General features: G+C 51.8%; 7 protein-coding genes across 7 annotated transcripts; 3 read left to right on the forward strand and 4 right to left on the reverse strand.

The window, feature by feature from the left end:
• Positions 1 to 690: 690 nt before the first annotated feature.
• BO94DRAFT_570491 (P1 family peptidase) lies at positions 691 to 2,448 on the forward strand (the record flags this gene model as incomplete). Its single annotated transcript, XM_025614816.1, has 4 exons — positions 691 to 1,764; positions 1,805 to 2,310; positions 2,357 to 2,377; positions 2,404 to 2,448. Exons 1-4 carry the CDS (start codon positions 1,071 to 1,073, stop codon positions 2,446 to 2,448), a joined length of 1,266 nt encoding a protein of 421 aa, XP_025472873.1. The 5' UTR covers positions 691 to 1,070.
• Positions 2,449 to 2,585: 137 nt separating this feature from the next.
• Positions 2,586 to 4,329, reverse strand: BO94DRAFT_570492 (amino acid transporter; the record flags this gene model as incomplete). The annotated part of the gene is made up of 4 exons (XM_025614817.1): positions 3,995 to 4,329; positions 3,422 to 3,939; positions 3,204 to 3,365; positions 2,586 to 3,158 (listed from the first exon to the last, which is right to left on the reverse strand). Exons 1-4 carry the CDS (start codon positions 4,299 to 4,301, stop codon positions 2,586 to 2,588), a joined length of 1,560 nt encoding a protein of 519 aa, XP_025472874.1. The 5' UTR covers positions 4,302 to 4,329.
• A 1,294-nt stretch (positions 4,330 to 5,623) lies between these two features.
• Positions 5,624 to 7,085, forward strand: BO94DRAFT_529526 (A4/G1 family peptidase). The gene is made up of 3 exons (XM_025610463.1): positions 5,624 to 5,654; positions 5,725 to 6,693; positions 6,744 to 7,085. Exons 2-3 carry the CDS (start codon positions 6,096 to 6,098, stop codon positions 6,938 to 6,940), a joined length of 795 nt encoding a protein of 264 aa, XP_025472875.1. The 5' UTR covers positions 5,624 to 5,654; positions 5,725 to 6,095; the 3' UTR covers positions 6,941 to 7,085.
• Positions 7,086 to 7,427: 342 nt separating this feature from the next.
• BO94DRAFT_132 (uncharacterized protein) lies at positions 7,428 to 8,681 on the reverse strand. The gene is made up of 3 exons (XM_025605650.1): positions 8,129 to 8,681; positions 7,799 to 8,080; positions 7,428 to 7,751 (listed from the first exon to the last, which is right to left on the reverse strand). Exons 1-3 carry the CDS (start codon positions 8,280 to 8,282, stop codon positions 7,594 to 7,596), a joined length of 594 nt encoding a protein of 197 aa, XP_025472876.1. The 5' UTR covers positions 8,283 to 8,681; the 3' UTR covers positions 7,428 to 7,593.
• Positions 8,682 to 10,092: 1,411 nt separating this feature from the next.
• Positions 10,093 to 11,212, reverse strand: BO94DRAFT_529528 (short-chain dehydrogenase/reductase). The gene has a single exon (XM_025610464.1). The coding sequence runs from the start codon at positions 11,159 to 11,161 to the stop codon at positions 10,145 to 10,147; it is 1,017 nt and encodes a 338-aa protein (XP_025472877.1). The 5' UTR covers positions 11,162 to 11,212; the 3' UTR covers positions 10,093 to 10,144.
• A 185-nt stretch (positions 11,213 to 11,397) lies between these two features.
• Positions 11,398 to 11,793, reverse strand: BO94DRAFT_579986 (uncharacterized protein; the record flags this gene model as incomplete). Its single annotated transcript, XM_025615297.1, has 1 exon — positions 11,398 to 11,793. The coding sequence occupies one exon, from the start codon at positions 11,791 to 11,793 to the stop codon at positions 11,398 to 11,400; it is 396 nt and encodes a 131-aa protein (XP_025472878.1).
• A 2,381-nt stretch (positions 11,794 to 14,174) lies between these two features.
• Positions 14,175 to 15,273, forward strand: BO94DRAFT_453137 (uncharacterized protein; the record flags this gene model as incomplete). Its single annotated transcript, XM_025607552.1, has 3 exons — positions 14,175 to 14,563; positions 14,626 to 14,677; positions 14,734 to 15,273. The coding sequence occupies 3 exons, from the start codon at positions 14,175 to 14,177 to the stop codon at positions 15,271 to 15,273; spliced, it is 981 nt and encodes a 326-aa protein (XP_025472879.1).
• Positions 15,274 to 15,671: the final 398 nt, after the last annotated feature.

Below are 15,671 nucleotides of genomic sequence, written 5' to 3' on the forward strand. Positions count from 1 at the left end.
CCCTTGAAAATTATGGTGGAGGGAATACTCCACCCCATTGAATTAATATACTCAATTATTGTCACTTATTCGCGTTGGCCTGGCTGTATAAGATGAGGTTTACCAGGCATGTTAACTCTCATCATGATCTTTATAATTACAATTATTCCCATTACAAAGCTCGTTTCGTCAAAGTTGAAGATATCCTTATCTAATATTCCAAACTCCGCCTGTATATCTTGTAGAGTTATAAACCAGTCTTGTAAAAGCTTTGAATCCTCACATTTGGCTCTCTCATAAGCGTACTTTCTGGTAAATCGATAGCTGATCTCTTCACAGCGTTGTATAAAGGTGGTAATCCAGTTCTCGCCAACAGGGTCAAAGGAGGAGGGGTCTGCGGTTTGTAGGATTATATTTGCCATTTCTTATACTTGAGCAGGTCGTGGAGCAACTGCACACCAATCACGCGATAGAATCCACTGTATTAGAGTATCCTCTTGAATTTCAGAGAATTTAAGATTATGGTTGCAGTATTCTAATTGAAATTGAATTCCCTGTACGCGGTCGCGGAGGGTTCCGTATGAGATATTGTAGGCACGTGCCGTTGGACGAATTTTGCGTTTTTTATCATCTTTTCAATATTTAATTGCAAGTTGGATCCGGCCCTCTTGCTCAATTAATTCTTGACGATTTTTCTTTCGATTTGGAGGCATGGTGGTTGGTTGAATAGAGAGGTGCCGAACACGCGATGACTTTTTGACGCGGCGGTCGGATGACCCGTGCGGTCGGTCGACCCGTGAAATACGTTATTCCTTTCGTTGATTGGTCAGTTGTTCGGCACGTGGTCAGGTCATCATGGAGTGATGGTAGCTAACTGTATTGGGTTTGGTGAGGTTACATCGGAGTAGATTGCATTGCTGATGCCTATCATCTACTGCGTGCTTGTTTGACTTTCTTATCTCTTTGTTCGCGGGAATGCTAGCGCTGATAAGCACCACTATTTCATTTATGCCCTTCCACTCTGAAATACTCACAGATTCTCTGCCACATTGACCTGTCTGAATCATCACCACCCTGACAGTCCGCCTACCATGCTCGTCCAGCTCTCAGATGGCCAGGAGCCACCGCGCATGCGTATCCGCCAACTCCTCCCCGGCCTTGACCTGGGCACATACTCCCCTGGGCCATTGAATTCCATCACCGACGTACCCGGGGTAATGGTTCATACCCAGGAGATTTTCGGGTCTGGAGGTGTCAATACCGGCGCCACGTCTATCATTCCACGGGCAGATTGGGCCACCAGCGCATGCTATGCAGGCATCTTTCGCTTCAACGCCTCTGGGGAGCTGACAGGTGCTCATAATCTGCAAGAATCTGGGCTGCTCTCCTCGCCTATTGTCCTTACTGGGACTTATGGAATCGGGGCGGCCCACCAGGGCATCCATCAGTATGCTGCCAAAGCGGAGGGTGACGGGGTTGACGGCCAGCCAAGTCCAAGATGGTTGGTGTTGCCCGTCGTGGGTGAGACGCTTGATGCGTACCTCCATAATTGCACGTCCTTTGCCGTAAAGCCCGAGCACATTGTACATGGCTTGGAAAACGTGCGAAGTGGAGAGGCGGTACGAGAGGGCAATGTGGGTGGCGGGGTAGGCATGATCTGCCATGGACTCAAGGAGGGCACTGGGAGCAGTAGTCGGCGCGTCCTCGGAGCCTACACGGTCGCGGCATTGGTGCAGGCCAACTACGGCATCTTGCGACATCTGCGCATTGCTGGAGTGCCCGTGGGTCAGATCTTGGCCCAAGATGCTACTGGAAACCCAGTTAGCCAGGCCATATACGAGGACGTCGCGCGAGCCAAAGCTCAAAAAAGATGGTAGCATCATTGTGATACTAGCAACGGATGCACCGCTGCATCCCTCCCAGCTACAGCGCATCGCAAAGCGGGCAACTGTGGGCTTGGCTCGTGTGGGTGGCCAGGGACACACCCAATCGGGTGATATCTTTCTTGCATTTTCAACGGGCAACAGGATTCCTGTCAACCAGAGCGAGAACGACCCCCGCCCCGTGACTAGGACGATTGAAGTCATGGACGATTCGCCCCTTAATGACCTGTTTGAAGCGACTGCCGACGTGGTTGAGGAGGCAATTTACAACGCGCTTCGTATGGCAGAGACTCTAGTGGGCCACCAAGGACATACTGTCGAGGCCATGCCTCTGGATCGCGTCAAGCAGATTATGAGGCAGTACCGACGTGCGTCAGGCGACTTAGGATGTGGCTATCTTGCTGGGGGCACGTCTCTTTCGCCCCGTGGTGTATTGCCATCCATGTATGTATGTATGACGAAAGTAGTTGCCATGTCAATTCTTTCCTACGCAGTGGCGCTATGAAGCAAAGGTTGTAAGTAACCACAAGCCCGCATCTAGTACACGCACGGCTTGCTAAACTCTTCCGGTCCAGTCGGTAACTGAAATTGAGGTTCTTTTTTTCCACGGTTGATCGGAGTGGTAGTATGGTAGCATTGCCGCAAGCATTGGGGGGGTTGAGGAATCAGGTATGAATTAGAGATTGGCTACTGTCACATCATGCATTACGCAGGCGCTGCTTACTAATGCCTAGTAGAAGCGCGTGACGATGCTTTGCCGCCTCTTCGCAACCACTTCCTTCTGCCCCCGTAGAAGCCTAATCCTACCGCCCAGACGCCAATGAGCACAACAGCCTGCATGGGGGCAAATATGGCCCCCCGCGTGACAACCAAACCACTGACCAAGTTAAACAATATGGGGGCGAATATGAACGGCTTATAAGGCCTGTGAAGCTGTGGCTCGCGAATGCGTAGAATAATCGCACCGACCATGGCAAGAAAGAAGAAAGTGTACTCCGCCAGCCCATTAAACGTCACCAATGCTCGGAAGTTCCCGAAGAGAATGTATAGCACCGTACAGACGGTGTTGAAGATAATTGCATTGACCGGAGCATCCGCCGTCGAGGTCGATTGCCCGGAAACTGATCCAATACGGCCAAGGAACCCAGGCAGCCAATCGGACTTGGCCGCAGCGACAACCATGCGGCTTGCGACAAAGGAGCAGCCTAGTAATGAGCCAGCAACAACCAGGCAGATCAGAGCCGCCGCTGCGATGCCAAATACTGGGCCTAGTAGGTGACTGAAGGAGGTCTGGATCTAGTGAGCATATGATTTCACCTTAGTTGGGAAAGGAGAACATACCACAGCTACACTATCAGTCGTGGAAACGACTCCCCATGGAAGTAGAATGTAATACGCGACATTCACCGCGATGAAACTGAGGATGACGATAGGAATCGCGGTGTTGATAGTCAGTGGCAGTTGGCGCGCCGGTGCGGACAGTTCGGCGCTGACATAAATGACCTGGACCATTGATTACATTCCAACACTGCTTTCTGGGTTGACGTGATACTACATACCTTATCCCATCCGGAATAGGCCCACAGGGCACTATACAGAGCTGCCGAACAATGGCCGAGCGTCTCCCAGCCACTCAACTTGCTCCAATCGATTTCGCTCCCATCGAGCGTGACTGTGTTGCGGGGGCCAAACCAAGATCGTGTTAGCCAGTCGTGCGATTCTGGTTGAGGTGTTTGATTCCAGCCGACAAGATGGGATAAGACGACCCCAAAGGCGGCCGTCACGATTGCCAGGATGGCCGCGAACTTGGTCATGACGAAGAATCTATTCAGGCAAGTCGTGAATTGCGTACTCACTGAGTTGGCCATTCCAATGACAATTATCACCAGCATGGCCAAAGCCTTGTGTGTTAATTTGCCAGATCGGTCAGTCACTCCAACGGCCGAGTAGATGCTCTCGACAAACACGATACTCGCAATGGCCAGGGAGGCCGGCACGATGGCAATGACCCAGGTCCATGCGGCGAGAAACCCGAAAACATCACCAAATATGTATTGAAGATAAGGTTGGACTCCTCCTACAGCACATCAGTAAGCTGCTAGTGGGAGTAATGATGGACATTGTATACAGACCTTCGCCGGGAATCGCGGTGCCCAGTTCAGCCATTGTGGCGGCGCCTGTCCAGGCCAGGATGCCACCCGCGAGCCAAACAATCAGGGCAGCCCCGGGCGAGGGAACATTGGAGTCAATGGCACCAGGGGAGGTAAAGATTCCGCTCCCGATGACAATGCTGATTATGATGCTGAATGCTTCAGCTGTGCCCAGATTCCGTTTGAAGGAGGGCTGATGGGCGGTGGGTGGCGGCCCTTCAAGACCGCCATAGACTGGCAACGGGGGGTCTCTGAGGAGGGGGGCCTCATCATCATCATTGGCTGTCATGATGGCGAGGGCATGTACTGGGTGCAGGTATACTGTGTATGTAAGAAGTGAGAAGCATCCCGGTGGGAGGCCTGAGGGTCGTGGCGGGGTTGCCGATCACGCCATGCGGTCGACCCCACCCATCCGGAACATTTCGGCCCTTCAACAGAGCTTAAGCCACTGATCTTTCGGAACCCCTGGGAAATTGTCCGAGGCGCCAAGCTGAGACGTTCTCGGTTGCTTGCTATCGATGCCTTACGACATGGCATCTTCAGTCGGTATCTCGGTGACATTGTAATGGTGGGGGAAATGGAAGGAGTCGCATCCGGTATCGGAGCGGATCTATCTTTATCTCGCCCCTTGAGTATCCTGAGGAATGGAAAGAACAGCCCTAATGTTCCCACCACTCTAGCAACGCAAAAGCCAGGGCTCTGTACTGGCCTGTTTTTCATCATCACTCAGTAAAACAGATATTCCAGACAAGGACCTCCCATGCCGCCCTTTCCGCAATTTATCACGGAGGACGTCCGAGTCATCGATTTGATTACGTGCTGAAGGCCTCCTATGTAGTATTCATAGAAGGCGGGTCAGCAAGACCACCTCCCGTCGGCCCGCTGCGAACCCACTGCACTGTCCACTGCATGTCTCCCAGCAGCTCGCTGGCTGACGGTGCATATAGGCTCCTGGCAATGTGGAAGGATTTCAATGGCTCGCCCTAGGGAGGGGCTCCCTGATCCGTGGCATATGACGCCACCAGCCATGGCCATCGTGTCATTCAAAGGAACCGGTCCATCACCAACCCCTTTGTTGAAACCCTATACAAGGAGATACTGTGATCAACTGTTTAGTATAGATATCTCCATCTACACATCTTTATCTACCAATGAATTCTGCAATCAGTATCATTGTCAATTGCCTCTCGACAGGAAATGCCTCACATCATCACAACATTTCGCAAACTAGCCTCCTCTGGAATCAAGTCACCGGAACCAAAATCACGCAAACGAGCCTGACCCACTCTCTTCAGACTCCGGTGGAGGAGGGGATTCCACGGCTGTCGGCCCCGTACCTGCACGGCAATCGGCAGACAGAGGGCAGGACCACTCCAACAGCCACCCAAGGCCAATCCGTCAGCACTTTTTCAAATGCAGAGTTCTCTATGTAGCTTCATTATCCCCTTGCTGTGCACTGTGCTCCTTGAGGGCTGAATTGTCCCCATAAGCCACCTTCTTATCGGATGCTCTGAAGGTTACCGGATGAGAAAGCCATCTACTCCGCTGGCAGCTGGCCATGGCCATATCTTCTACTATTATTAGCATGAGCCAACATAGTCACTAACCGGTGAATGATGTCCGCTTTGTTGAACCGTCAATGGTTAGCGATCTGTATCCCATAAGACGTGCTACTGACGAGCAATAACTGACTGCCGGAGATAAACTGACAGACACCAGTCAATGTAACCCAGAATATACTTAGCCGGAGATTCATTTACATCTGTACGCTGGTCCATCGGAGTCCGATGCATCTTAACATCCAACACCTGCATGTCGCCATACGCAACAACTTCATCGCTCTGGAAGAGCAGGTGAGTGCGCATGGCGTTCTCCTGGGGATATGATGAGGAAGAATGATGCCATTCTCTCTGCCTTGGTTTGAGGGGATTCCAGGCATGACAATTCTATAAGTATCGCGTGAATGTCGCTGTTCAGTTGATCTTTTCTTCATCAGACTACACAGTTCTCTGAAGCCTTCCACTCTCAGTTCAACAGCCGCTCTTCCAACTCATTGTGCTCCTTGCCAATTCAATTATTCAAGATGAAGTTCACCGCTGCTCTTGCTACTGCCATCCTCGCCAGCGTTGCTGCTGCTGCCCCCCAGCGTGGCCTCGACGCCCGTGTCAAGGCTCGCTCCACCAACAAGGGCTCTCGCCCCTTGGAGTCGGTTGCCCGGGCTTCCACCACCAAGAACCAGACCAACGTCGAGTATAGCTCCAACTGGTCCGGCGCCGTTCTAGTTGAGCCTCCCTCCGCTGCCGCCACCTACACTGCGGTGACTGGTACCTTCACCGTTCCTGAGCCCACCGGCTCGGGATTCAGCAGCCAGGCTGCCTCTGCCTGGGTTGGCATTGATGGCGACACCTACGGAAACGCCATTCTCCAGACCGGTGTGGACTTCACTGTGACCGACGGCGAGGCCTCCTTTGACGCCTGGTACGAGTGGTACCCCGACTACGCCTACGACTTCAGCGGCATCGACATCTCTGCTGGTGATGAGATTGTGGCCATTGTGGAGTCCTACACCTCGACCACCGGTATTGCCATCATTGAGAACAAGAGCACCGGCCAGAAGGTGTCGAAGGAGCTGTCTTCCAGCTCCAGTCTTGGCGGCCAGAACGCCGAATGGATTGTTGAGGGTGAGTAGATGACTTCTTCCGTACTGTTGGAATAAGCTAATGTGGACTAGACTTCGAGGAGGACGGATCCCTGGTCAACCTGGTTGACTTTGGCACCGTCACCTTCACCGGCGCTGTTGCCAAGGTGGCTGGCGGTAGCAGCGTTGGTCTTGACGATGCGACCATCATTGAGATTGAGGAGTCTGGCGAGGTGGTCACCGATGTGACTATTGACAGCGACTCTTCTGTCACTATCTCCTACGTCTAAGCACCTAGGTTTGTCGCTGCAGTGCAGTTGCACTGGGGGGAAGTGGACAGTGATTAGAGTGTCTGTTTGGAGGTCGTTGCCATTGAGATTGAGACTGAGTCTTCCTGTTGGTGAGCCAGGAGATGCAGATGCAAGTATATAGCAGATGATGTTTGATTTGATACTGATTTGAATCCGAGTCATTCGTTTTGCTGTGCTTCTTCTTTTTGCTTTCAAGTATATCAGCATATTCGTAGAGGGAAGTAGTCAACAATTCCCGATGTAGGGAGTAACCATTGTATGCTCGCCCATCCCTTGCCTTTTTCATTTGTATTTCTTGCATTCGGTTGTTTCTTTCCTTCCTTCAATCACAAAGTCAGTTTTAAACAAATATATGTCGGCTTATTGAAGACTTGAGGGGTTTGTACGACCTGTACGACCTTGGTATGACAGGATGTGTCACGAGTGGGTGCCTACAGCATCCATCCCGCATATGCAACTGCAACAACTGTAAAATCCGAGCTCTGCATTACCTTCGAACATACAAATAAAAGTAAAAAGTCACAAATCCACCTGCCACAACATGCCAAGATTCCGCAAATAGATATTACAACACCGGACATTAATACTGATTAACATCACCCGTCCTATGCACAACATCTACCAGCCATGGCTCAACCAACATAGCATGCACCGGAGACTTGAGTCTGAGGAGGACCAACATCCACCGTCACTGCCCCATTGACATTAGTGACACTGTGATCAATGCCATTAAAGGTGCAGTGCACGCCACTGGTCCCGGACGAGATGTGGGAAATGCTCAGAGGATTGGCTGTTTCACATTAGCCCTGTGGCCACAGAACATTAGGGCATACGTACAGATCGCAGTGCTGACACCATTAGTTGGAAAGACTTGCTGGAACTGCGCATTGGCAGCACCGATAAAGGTAATCAGCACTTGACCGGGCGAGGGCTTGGAGTAATCCGGATATCCCCGGGCAGTGGATGCCCAGCGACATGAACCCTGGACCTGAGTCTGGGGAGGGCCAACATCGACCTGCCCGACGCCAGTCACGGTGGTGACGCTGTGATCAATGCCGTCGAAGGTGCAGACCGTTCCTTTGGTTCCATCGTAGATGTGGGAGATGCTCAATGGATTGGCTAGGGATGTTAGAAAATTACATGGAACGGATGGATATGGTTACTGACTGATCTTGACAACGGATCCATCAATTGGAAAGTCCTGGGAGAATTGGGCGTCGGCTGCACCGATGAAGGTGATTTGAGCGGTGTTCTGGCCTCGACCAATGTTGAGACCAAGTGCCGAGGTGGCCAGAAGGGTGGGAATCAAAGTAATCTTCATTTTGTACAGAATGTACTTGTTTCAATTTATGAATTAGATGAGTCTGTGAAATCGCGGTCTGTGAAATCGCGGTCTGTGAACTGTTATTGGAGAGCTGAAAGAGGGAGAAGATGAGGGTTCTTATAGAGTTGGACGTCCAGCAAAGCCGGTCGTACAACTGTCATGAGTTGTAAATCCCATCACCCCTCCTGTGGCTCATTCGCGATATACGAGCAATGCCATCGACCGAACTGCCCAGCACCATGGAAAGTAGTCGTCAGGCGATCTATTTTAGGTGTATGCTGACCGGATCGTGACGTGAGATGGAGGGCTCTTGACAGCCTCTTGCTGTAGCCATCTCGGCGGTACGAAGACCACGACAATAGAGTTCCTTCTGTAGAACTCACCCAGTGGAATAACTGCAAACCAGCCGGCACAATGGTCGTATCCCCCTCACGAATCGAAGCTTAGCCACAAACATAGCACATTGATGGGGTGACGCCTAACAGGAAGACTGGTGGAACCAGAAAATATTCTCGTTTTCTCTGGGTGATCCATGGATGGTCACCATCATGCCACTGGCTACTGTCGGCGAATGCCCTTATGCCAGGCTATTCTTGCTGCACCGGGCTAACCGATTGAAAGCAAAACCCTCAGAGCCGAAGTGACGTCACGTCGTGGTGGATCCTCAAGTAGAGGCCGGATTGCTCTGGACTAGCCCGGGCCAAGGCTATTACCATGACATCTGGTAAATAGCCTTGACAGGATCCCCCAGAAAATGTTGGGGAAGCGGCTGAGATCTCCGCATGGGAAGTTCGGGTCATTGGATCCGCAGCGGGGACACGGCCACCCACCTCGTATTGCTGCCAGGCGTCCACCATCGTGACTGGACGAGGAGGCCTCTTCCAGCTGTTGCAAAGTCTCCGCGGGGTTTATTGCCTGACGGTGTTAAGTGAGATGCCAAGTATTGGGCTTCATGGTGTTCCCTTGGTCTGAATTGATGGCCATGGAGTCGCTTTGAGGGAACGAAAGGGTCTCTTCTCCAGTGCAGCATGTGACACAGAATTGGCCATGTCCCAAGGCACACGAATGTTTCCCGCGGTCGGGTGCGGCTTAGAAAATCGTAACGGATCTCGTTCTAATCTTAGCGTGTCAGACCCCCGCTATTTTTAGAACCTGTCCGGAGAAATCGGCCCGGGACCGGAAAGTTTGTCACCCTGCTTGAAGTGGCGAGAATCAAGATAGCTCTCTGTCACTCTCTCACAATCAATTGGAAGCCTTGGGATTACTAGTAGGAGATCACAAGGCTCTTTGCAATGTGAGCTGCAGTTGGCAGTGACGAAGTGGTGTTGCTCATTGCTGGTGGAGTATGATCTCTACGGGATGCTGATATATATAGATGCTCAACTTTATTGCAAATAGGCACTGCAAGCGGAAGAAATAAGACGGGCCAAAAGAGATCCCCCAAATTGCACCCGGTTCCTCTTGAATTGGTCAGAGGATACGAAAAGCATAAGGTCAACATAGGATTATTTGGGGGTGACATATAACCAGGCCGTGGAGTGCCGGGTGAGGTGGTAGAGCCCCAACATCCCTACGGTCGCAATAATGCACCATGCTGCTGTGCAACAATTCGCTCATAACACCAAAAGCATAGTGGAAGGGCACAGGAAAATGAGGAATTATAGACTTGGTAGTGATGAATTGATGCACTGACAGGGCCAGTTATTACCCAGTCTACCGTGGACTTTTACGCAGCCGAAGCATGGATTGACCAGTGTAATATCAGTACCCCAGGCGAGGAAGGAAGAAATTAATCTGAAACTGTGTAACATGGGAGGAATTGGGTATTATACATCTAATCTATTCATACAAACATTCATTCATTGCACGTTATACATCACGCCCGGCTGGATCGTGTCCAACATCCGAGTCAATTCCTCCCACAGCTTCTGCTGCGTCCGTTTCCCCTCGTCGCTGGTCACAAAGCTGGACAGCTCATGGGGAGCCAGCTCCCCATTCGACATGTACTGCCCATGACTCTCCTTCCCGGCTGCTGCCGCGGCCACCAACGTTCTCCCTCCGACCTCAAGAGTCCGGCCCAACAGGCGCAAGATGATGCGGACGGCCGCCGTGTCCATCTCGCGCGACAACTGCGACCGACACAGGCCCGGATTCAAACAATTGACCACCACCTGGTCCCCGGATACCCGGTCGGCCAGCTCCCGCGCCAACAGGATATCCAACAATTTCGACGTGCGATACCGCTCCCCCATCGTGTCGTAGTATTGATCCGGGTCATCCAGCGCCTCAAAGATGCCCACCCCTTTTTCCTCGGGCGCTTGACGCTCCGGAAACTTGGCAAAGGCATGGACCTCACTGGCGACAATTGACAGAACGGGCAGCGGTTGTGGTTCTGGCTGGTTTCTCGACAACTCCCCCGTCGCCCGCAGCTTGGGCAACAACAACACCGCCAGCAGGAAAGTGGAAATGACATTGACGGTGATGGTGCGCTCATGGCCCTCTGCCTTGGAATACTGGAATGTGGCAAGACCCGCATTGCTGAGCAGCACATCCAGACGGTCCAGGGTGGAGATGGCGCGGGCGGCAAAGGCACGGACCGAGTCGTAGGACGCGAGGTCTAGGGGCCACACCTCGATGGTTTGGGGGTCCAGGCTGGCATGGGCAGAGAGGAGGGAGTCGCGGGCGGTTTCTCCGGCCTCAGTATTACGGACTGCGAGAATGAGTTTGCCGACCGGTCCTGCCGCGATATGATGGGCTGCCGCGAGACCCAGCCCGGTGTTGGCGCCGGTGATGATGACGGTGCGATGGTTGAAAGGGGTCGGGGTGGAGGGGAGGGAGGGAGTGACGAAGAGTTGGTTGTGGAGTACTCTGAGCATTGTTGCGGTTGATGTGAAAATTAGTATTGATGATGGATAAGTACTCTGCTGGTATTGGGGGCTATTGTATATATAGTTGTAAATGTACAAGGACCATCACGGTCGGATATAACGGGTTCTGGGACACGGGTCGGTGTTAAGGCGGGTTTAGGGTTCTGCAAGCCTGCCACAGGCCCGAAGCGTGGGGCGGAATACGAAGAAGCCCACATTATCTCGTGTCAGGGCAAGGCTTTGTTTTACACCTTCCACTCATCGTCGTCCTGATCGGGGTAGACTCTGGGAGGTCGGGCATAAGCTCGGTAAAACGCGTCATAGCTATCGTTCGTGGCAAGGTCATTATACAAGTCCGGCATCGAGCTGATCTCTGCAAACATCCACCCTAGAACTGGTGCTCTCGACCCCTCAATCTCCTGAAAGAAGATCATTTCACTGTCATCTGGCACGTAGAAATCTTCCGGGTCCACGTCTTCATCAATCTCCTTGTGAATCTCCCCATCCGTCCATTCTGGGCGATGCCAGCCCTTGTACTTCTCCAGGGTCCAATCCTTATCCAAGACGATGATTGGCGCCTTGTGCTCCCGTTGGCCATGCTGACGCTCGGCAAACCTCTCCAAGCAGTACTGATCCGCCATCAGGCAGGCAATATAGGGCGGTGCCCCTGCCTTTCACATCTTCAAGGCTCCGGGTCCATCCCTCTCCTCAGTGCTGTCTGTCATCCATCGGGTGAACACTTCTCGAACCACCTCTTTGGAAGCACCTTCCAAGGAAGGATCTCCGATTACGGGACAATAGAAATAGGGAAACAGCGTCTGTTCCTGCCTTACCCTTTTCAAGACTCCATAGCTCCCCTGATAGAGACTTTTGATGTACAAGTTCCACAGATCATCATTGCCGTACGTCGTCCGGGAAATGGGAAGGCCCCAAGAGGTGTATTTGTGATAGATGAGAGTGTTTGATATCCGTGGCAGGGGTCCGAGATAACACAGGTCTTCCTGAGTAAATTTAGGTTGGACGGTGGGACGTTGAACCGGGATCGAAATTTGGTCCATCTTGGTCGCGGATAGTCTCGTGTGCAAGGAGTTGGAACAGAGAGATGACTGTGGGGACTTAGAATAGGAGAACAATGTCCCGGGGAACGATCGGGAAGAGGAAGCAAGACGCATTGTTCTACCTACTCAAATTCCGGGCGACTGAGACCGCCGCTGGAGCGGGTGCGTCCCCCAGTTAAATAGTCGTTCGGGTTCCACCGAACCTCTGACCCCCTGTCGGCGCTGCGGTGGGTATATTGGTCCCGGCGGATCGATCTCTTATCGCGTATAGATTGCGTATCGTCTTCCAGCCTTTTCGCTCCCACATGCACATATGGAGACGGAAGCATCAATCAAGCAGCCGGCATTATCTTGTTTACTACAAATTCAAATGCGGAAGTGAGAAGCGTCTATTATATTAATACTTGATATCTATGTTATATTATGTTGGTGGTCAATGTTGGGCCATCTTCCACCTTATACACCTAATAGTGATTAGGGATATATCTCTTGTGGTGTACGTGGTACTAATTTTGCCAGCCCATATATACAAAATTACAATATTCGATACTACTACACCTTGCTCTCTACCGATTATCGTGGGATAAAGAGTAATTTTTGATATATATACACCTAGATAGCCATCCCAGGTTGATGTATGGGATGTTTGAGGGTACAGAGATACCATCATACAAATAGAAGCCCTTATCCACATGATCTTTCAACTATCAAGCACATATAGTCCTTCAAAGCAATATAAAGCGGGTTACACGTCAGGAGCATAGAAATGACACGACTATTAATGGATGTGGAAGAAAGCCGGTTTCACCCTGAAGACTTTGAATGCAAGAATACTAGCATCTATACGATGCACTTTGTTGACGGGAGAATATTACACCCGTCCTGAACAGACGGCAAGTTATCGAAAAAGGCCCCCAAGCTCAATATGCGAGAGGGGAAATAGAATTATCGAGCCTACCAAGGATCATTTAACATCTTATTTTTCTGGATTGTAAGTGAACTGTAGCTCGATTCAGGTTGACAGGTTGGAGGTTAATAATCAGGGCAAACTCCCTGGTAGGCGCACCGAGTACTACGTCCTCTTGCGTTAGGATAACCCTGATATCTGAGGATGGTTTTACCTTGTTGATCCGAACCAAAATCTTTAGTCTATTTTATATAGCAGCATTCTTCATTTTACAAAGGTAGCGGTTTGAATATTGCTGTCCTTCCTCTGTACTTGACTTTGATACAAATATGGGTCGTCGTGTGCATGAATTGCTTTTTATAATGGGATGGCGAAGAGGCCTTGTAGGTATTGTGTGACGTGGATGGAGAGAGGGACAGTATCATGCCATTAGACATGGGACTGGTCGGAACAAGGCAGCAGTTCCTTGCCCAGCTTAGTCATTCAATGCTGTGACCGGAAGAATATGGCCAATTATTCCTGGGATATGAGGGGTATCTTAGTGGGCCGGCAACAAATGCAAATTGCAAGATTCCACCTGAGCAAGCAGGATTACGCGCCGACCTATCAACTCCGCACATGGCTTCCTGCACGGCGGGGACGGCACGGCACGATGCCCGAACCACGGTTTCCACTGGTGCCCCCTTGGCCCTCTTGTATCCATCGGGGTGAACTACCGACGTCCTTCGCCACTTTTCCCCGCTTCTCGTATTAAATGACAGCGGCAGATGCATCAGGCACTGAAGATGTCACCACGCGGCCATTGTCACCACCTCGGGAAAGTGGCGGATGAGCGGCGGGGAAGCGGTCGGGGGACATCCTGCTTGAGTACTAGCGACCGGCAATCCAGCCATCCTGCAGTGCTTAGGCACAGGTGCAGACCTATAAGTATGGCCGTAGGTGCCGGTGGGAACGGATTATTAGGACCACCGCCGCAATGCCATCTATCCGCCAAGTGTCTACCTTCCTTGCCCTCGCTGGCCTGGCCACAGCAGCCCCGCGCAAGCAGGGCAAGCCCATGCTACGCAAGCGAGAAGCCCTTCCAGACTACGCCATCACCTACGCCCCCCTGTCCTACCTGTACAGCGGCGAGAAGTGGTGGCCGTCCGACATCACGGTGCACTTGGCCAATGTCGAGCCCGAGGTGAACTTTACCGCCATCGGGACCAACGGCTCGGTTACTGTCGATACCCTGGACTCTCTGGCATCGGATGTCTATCTAACCGCCTCCGATGGGCCCATTCTGAATCCTTCCAAAAGCACCCCGGCCTGGCTCGCATCCGACTACGGCATCCCTGACAGTGATGGCCTCAGTGCTGCACCCGGTCTCATCATTGCCGCGGAGAAGAACAGCACCACGACCGACGTGTTTTACTTTTATTTCTACTCGTACAACTATGGCGGAGAGTAAGGGCTTACGCTTCCCGGTTTTCTGAGGAAATAGACTGCTGATATGACCTTCCCTACAGGGTTCTGGACATCCACTTTGACGACCATGTTGGGGACTGGGAGCATGTCATGGTGCGTAGCGCATACGCGTCGATAGGCTACGTGGTTTACTAACTTGCACCACCCAGATCCGCTTTGTCGACGAAAAGCCATACGCTATCTATTGCTCTCAACACAGTGCTGGATCAGCCTACTACTGGGACGTGGTGGATTTCTCTGGCGACCGACCCCTGACCTACATCGCCTACGGGGGGCACGCTAACTATGTCACTGCGGGCACGCAAGACTACACCGTCGCCCTGGGCATCGTCTCTGACACTACCGACGCCGGCTACTTGTGGGACATGACCCTCAACTACCGCGGTTATTGGTACGATGTGGACACAGAAGAATTCACTGTTGCAACAGGCGCGGGCACCGGCGCGACTGAAGAGGGCGCTGAGACAGCAGACTGGCTGAGCTGGCTGGGCACCTGGGGAGACGAGGAGTACCCCGACGGTCTGCTCAACGACATTGAGACTGGCCAGTACTGTATCGTGGGCGAGTGCCACTACACGACTGGGCCAACTGGGCCCGTGGACAAGAACCTCGGTCGGACGACTGTGTGCCAGAAGGAAGATGACTGTACCATCTTTGACAATATTGATGATCTGACGCACCAGTCTTAGACTGTGGTCGGGGCAGTTGTATATAGTTGGGTATCCTTGGGTTAGGGAGTGAGGGAGGAATGGGAGTATTTTCCGTGTGGAGCAGCGAATCAGCGGGCTGTAGGCAATGGTTATCTGGTACTTTCCTCCAAGATCTTGTAAGATCACTCTAAGAAGAGATCCTTTCAACAGAAACGAACAATGTACCCGTAACTGGGTTCTTTCAACTCTGTATCAATGACAGCCAACATGACCAACAGAAATTGCGACAAGATAGAAGGCTTCATCTCCAGCATACCTCTATTGACAGACAATCTAGGCCCCTCGGATGATCTCAGATTCCTGGGCACATCCAGCCATCCGATTATCTCCGAAAAAATCTTCCCAACGGTTGCACTATGTCCCAACAATAGACGTCT

The sequence above is a fragment of the Aspergillus sclerotioniger genome, assembly GCF_003184525.1.
Source record: "Aspergillus sclerotioniger CBS 115572 chromosome Unknown BO94scaffold_1, whole genome shotgun sequence".
In the NCBI taxonomy this organism is placed as follows: domain Eukaryota; kingdom Fungi; phylum Ascomycota; class Eurotiomycetes; order Eurotiales; family Aspergillaceae; genus Aspergillus; species Aspergillus sclerotioniger.

What these genes read in the sequence shown, in the direction of transcription:
- BO94DRAFT_132 (XM_025605650.1), bottom strand. Translation starts at nt 8,282, where the DNA reads ATGAAGATTACTTTGATTCCCACCCTTCTGGCCACCTCGGCACTTGGT. An exon ending in TGGATCCGTTGTCAAGATCA is followed by an intron (nt 8,081 to 8,128) that starts GTCAGTAACCAT and finishes TAACATCCCTAG; the next exon opens with CCAATCCATTGAGCATCTCC. An exon ending in TGGTGTCAGCACTGCGATCT is followed by an intron (nt 7,752 to 7,798) that starts GTACGTATGCCC and finishes AATGTGAAACAG; the next exon opens with CCAATCCTCTGAGCATTTCC.
- BO94DRAFT_529528 (XM_025610464.1), bottom strand. Translation starts at nt 11,161, where the DNA reads ATGCTCAGAGTACTCCACAACCAACTCTTCGTCACTCCCTCCCTCCCC.
- BO94DRAFT_529526 (XM_025610463.1), top strand. Translation starts at nt 6,096, where the DNA reads ATGAAGTTCACCGCTGCTCTTGCTACTGCCATCCTCGCCAGCGTTGCT. An exon ending in CGCCGAATGGATTGTTGAGG is followed by an intron (nt 6,694 to 6,743) that starts GTGAGTAGATGA and finishes AATGTGGACTAG; the next exon opens with ACTTCGAGGAGGACGGATCC.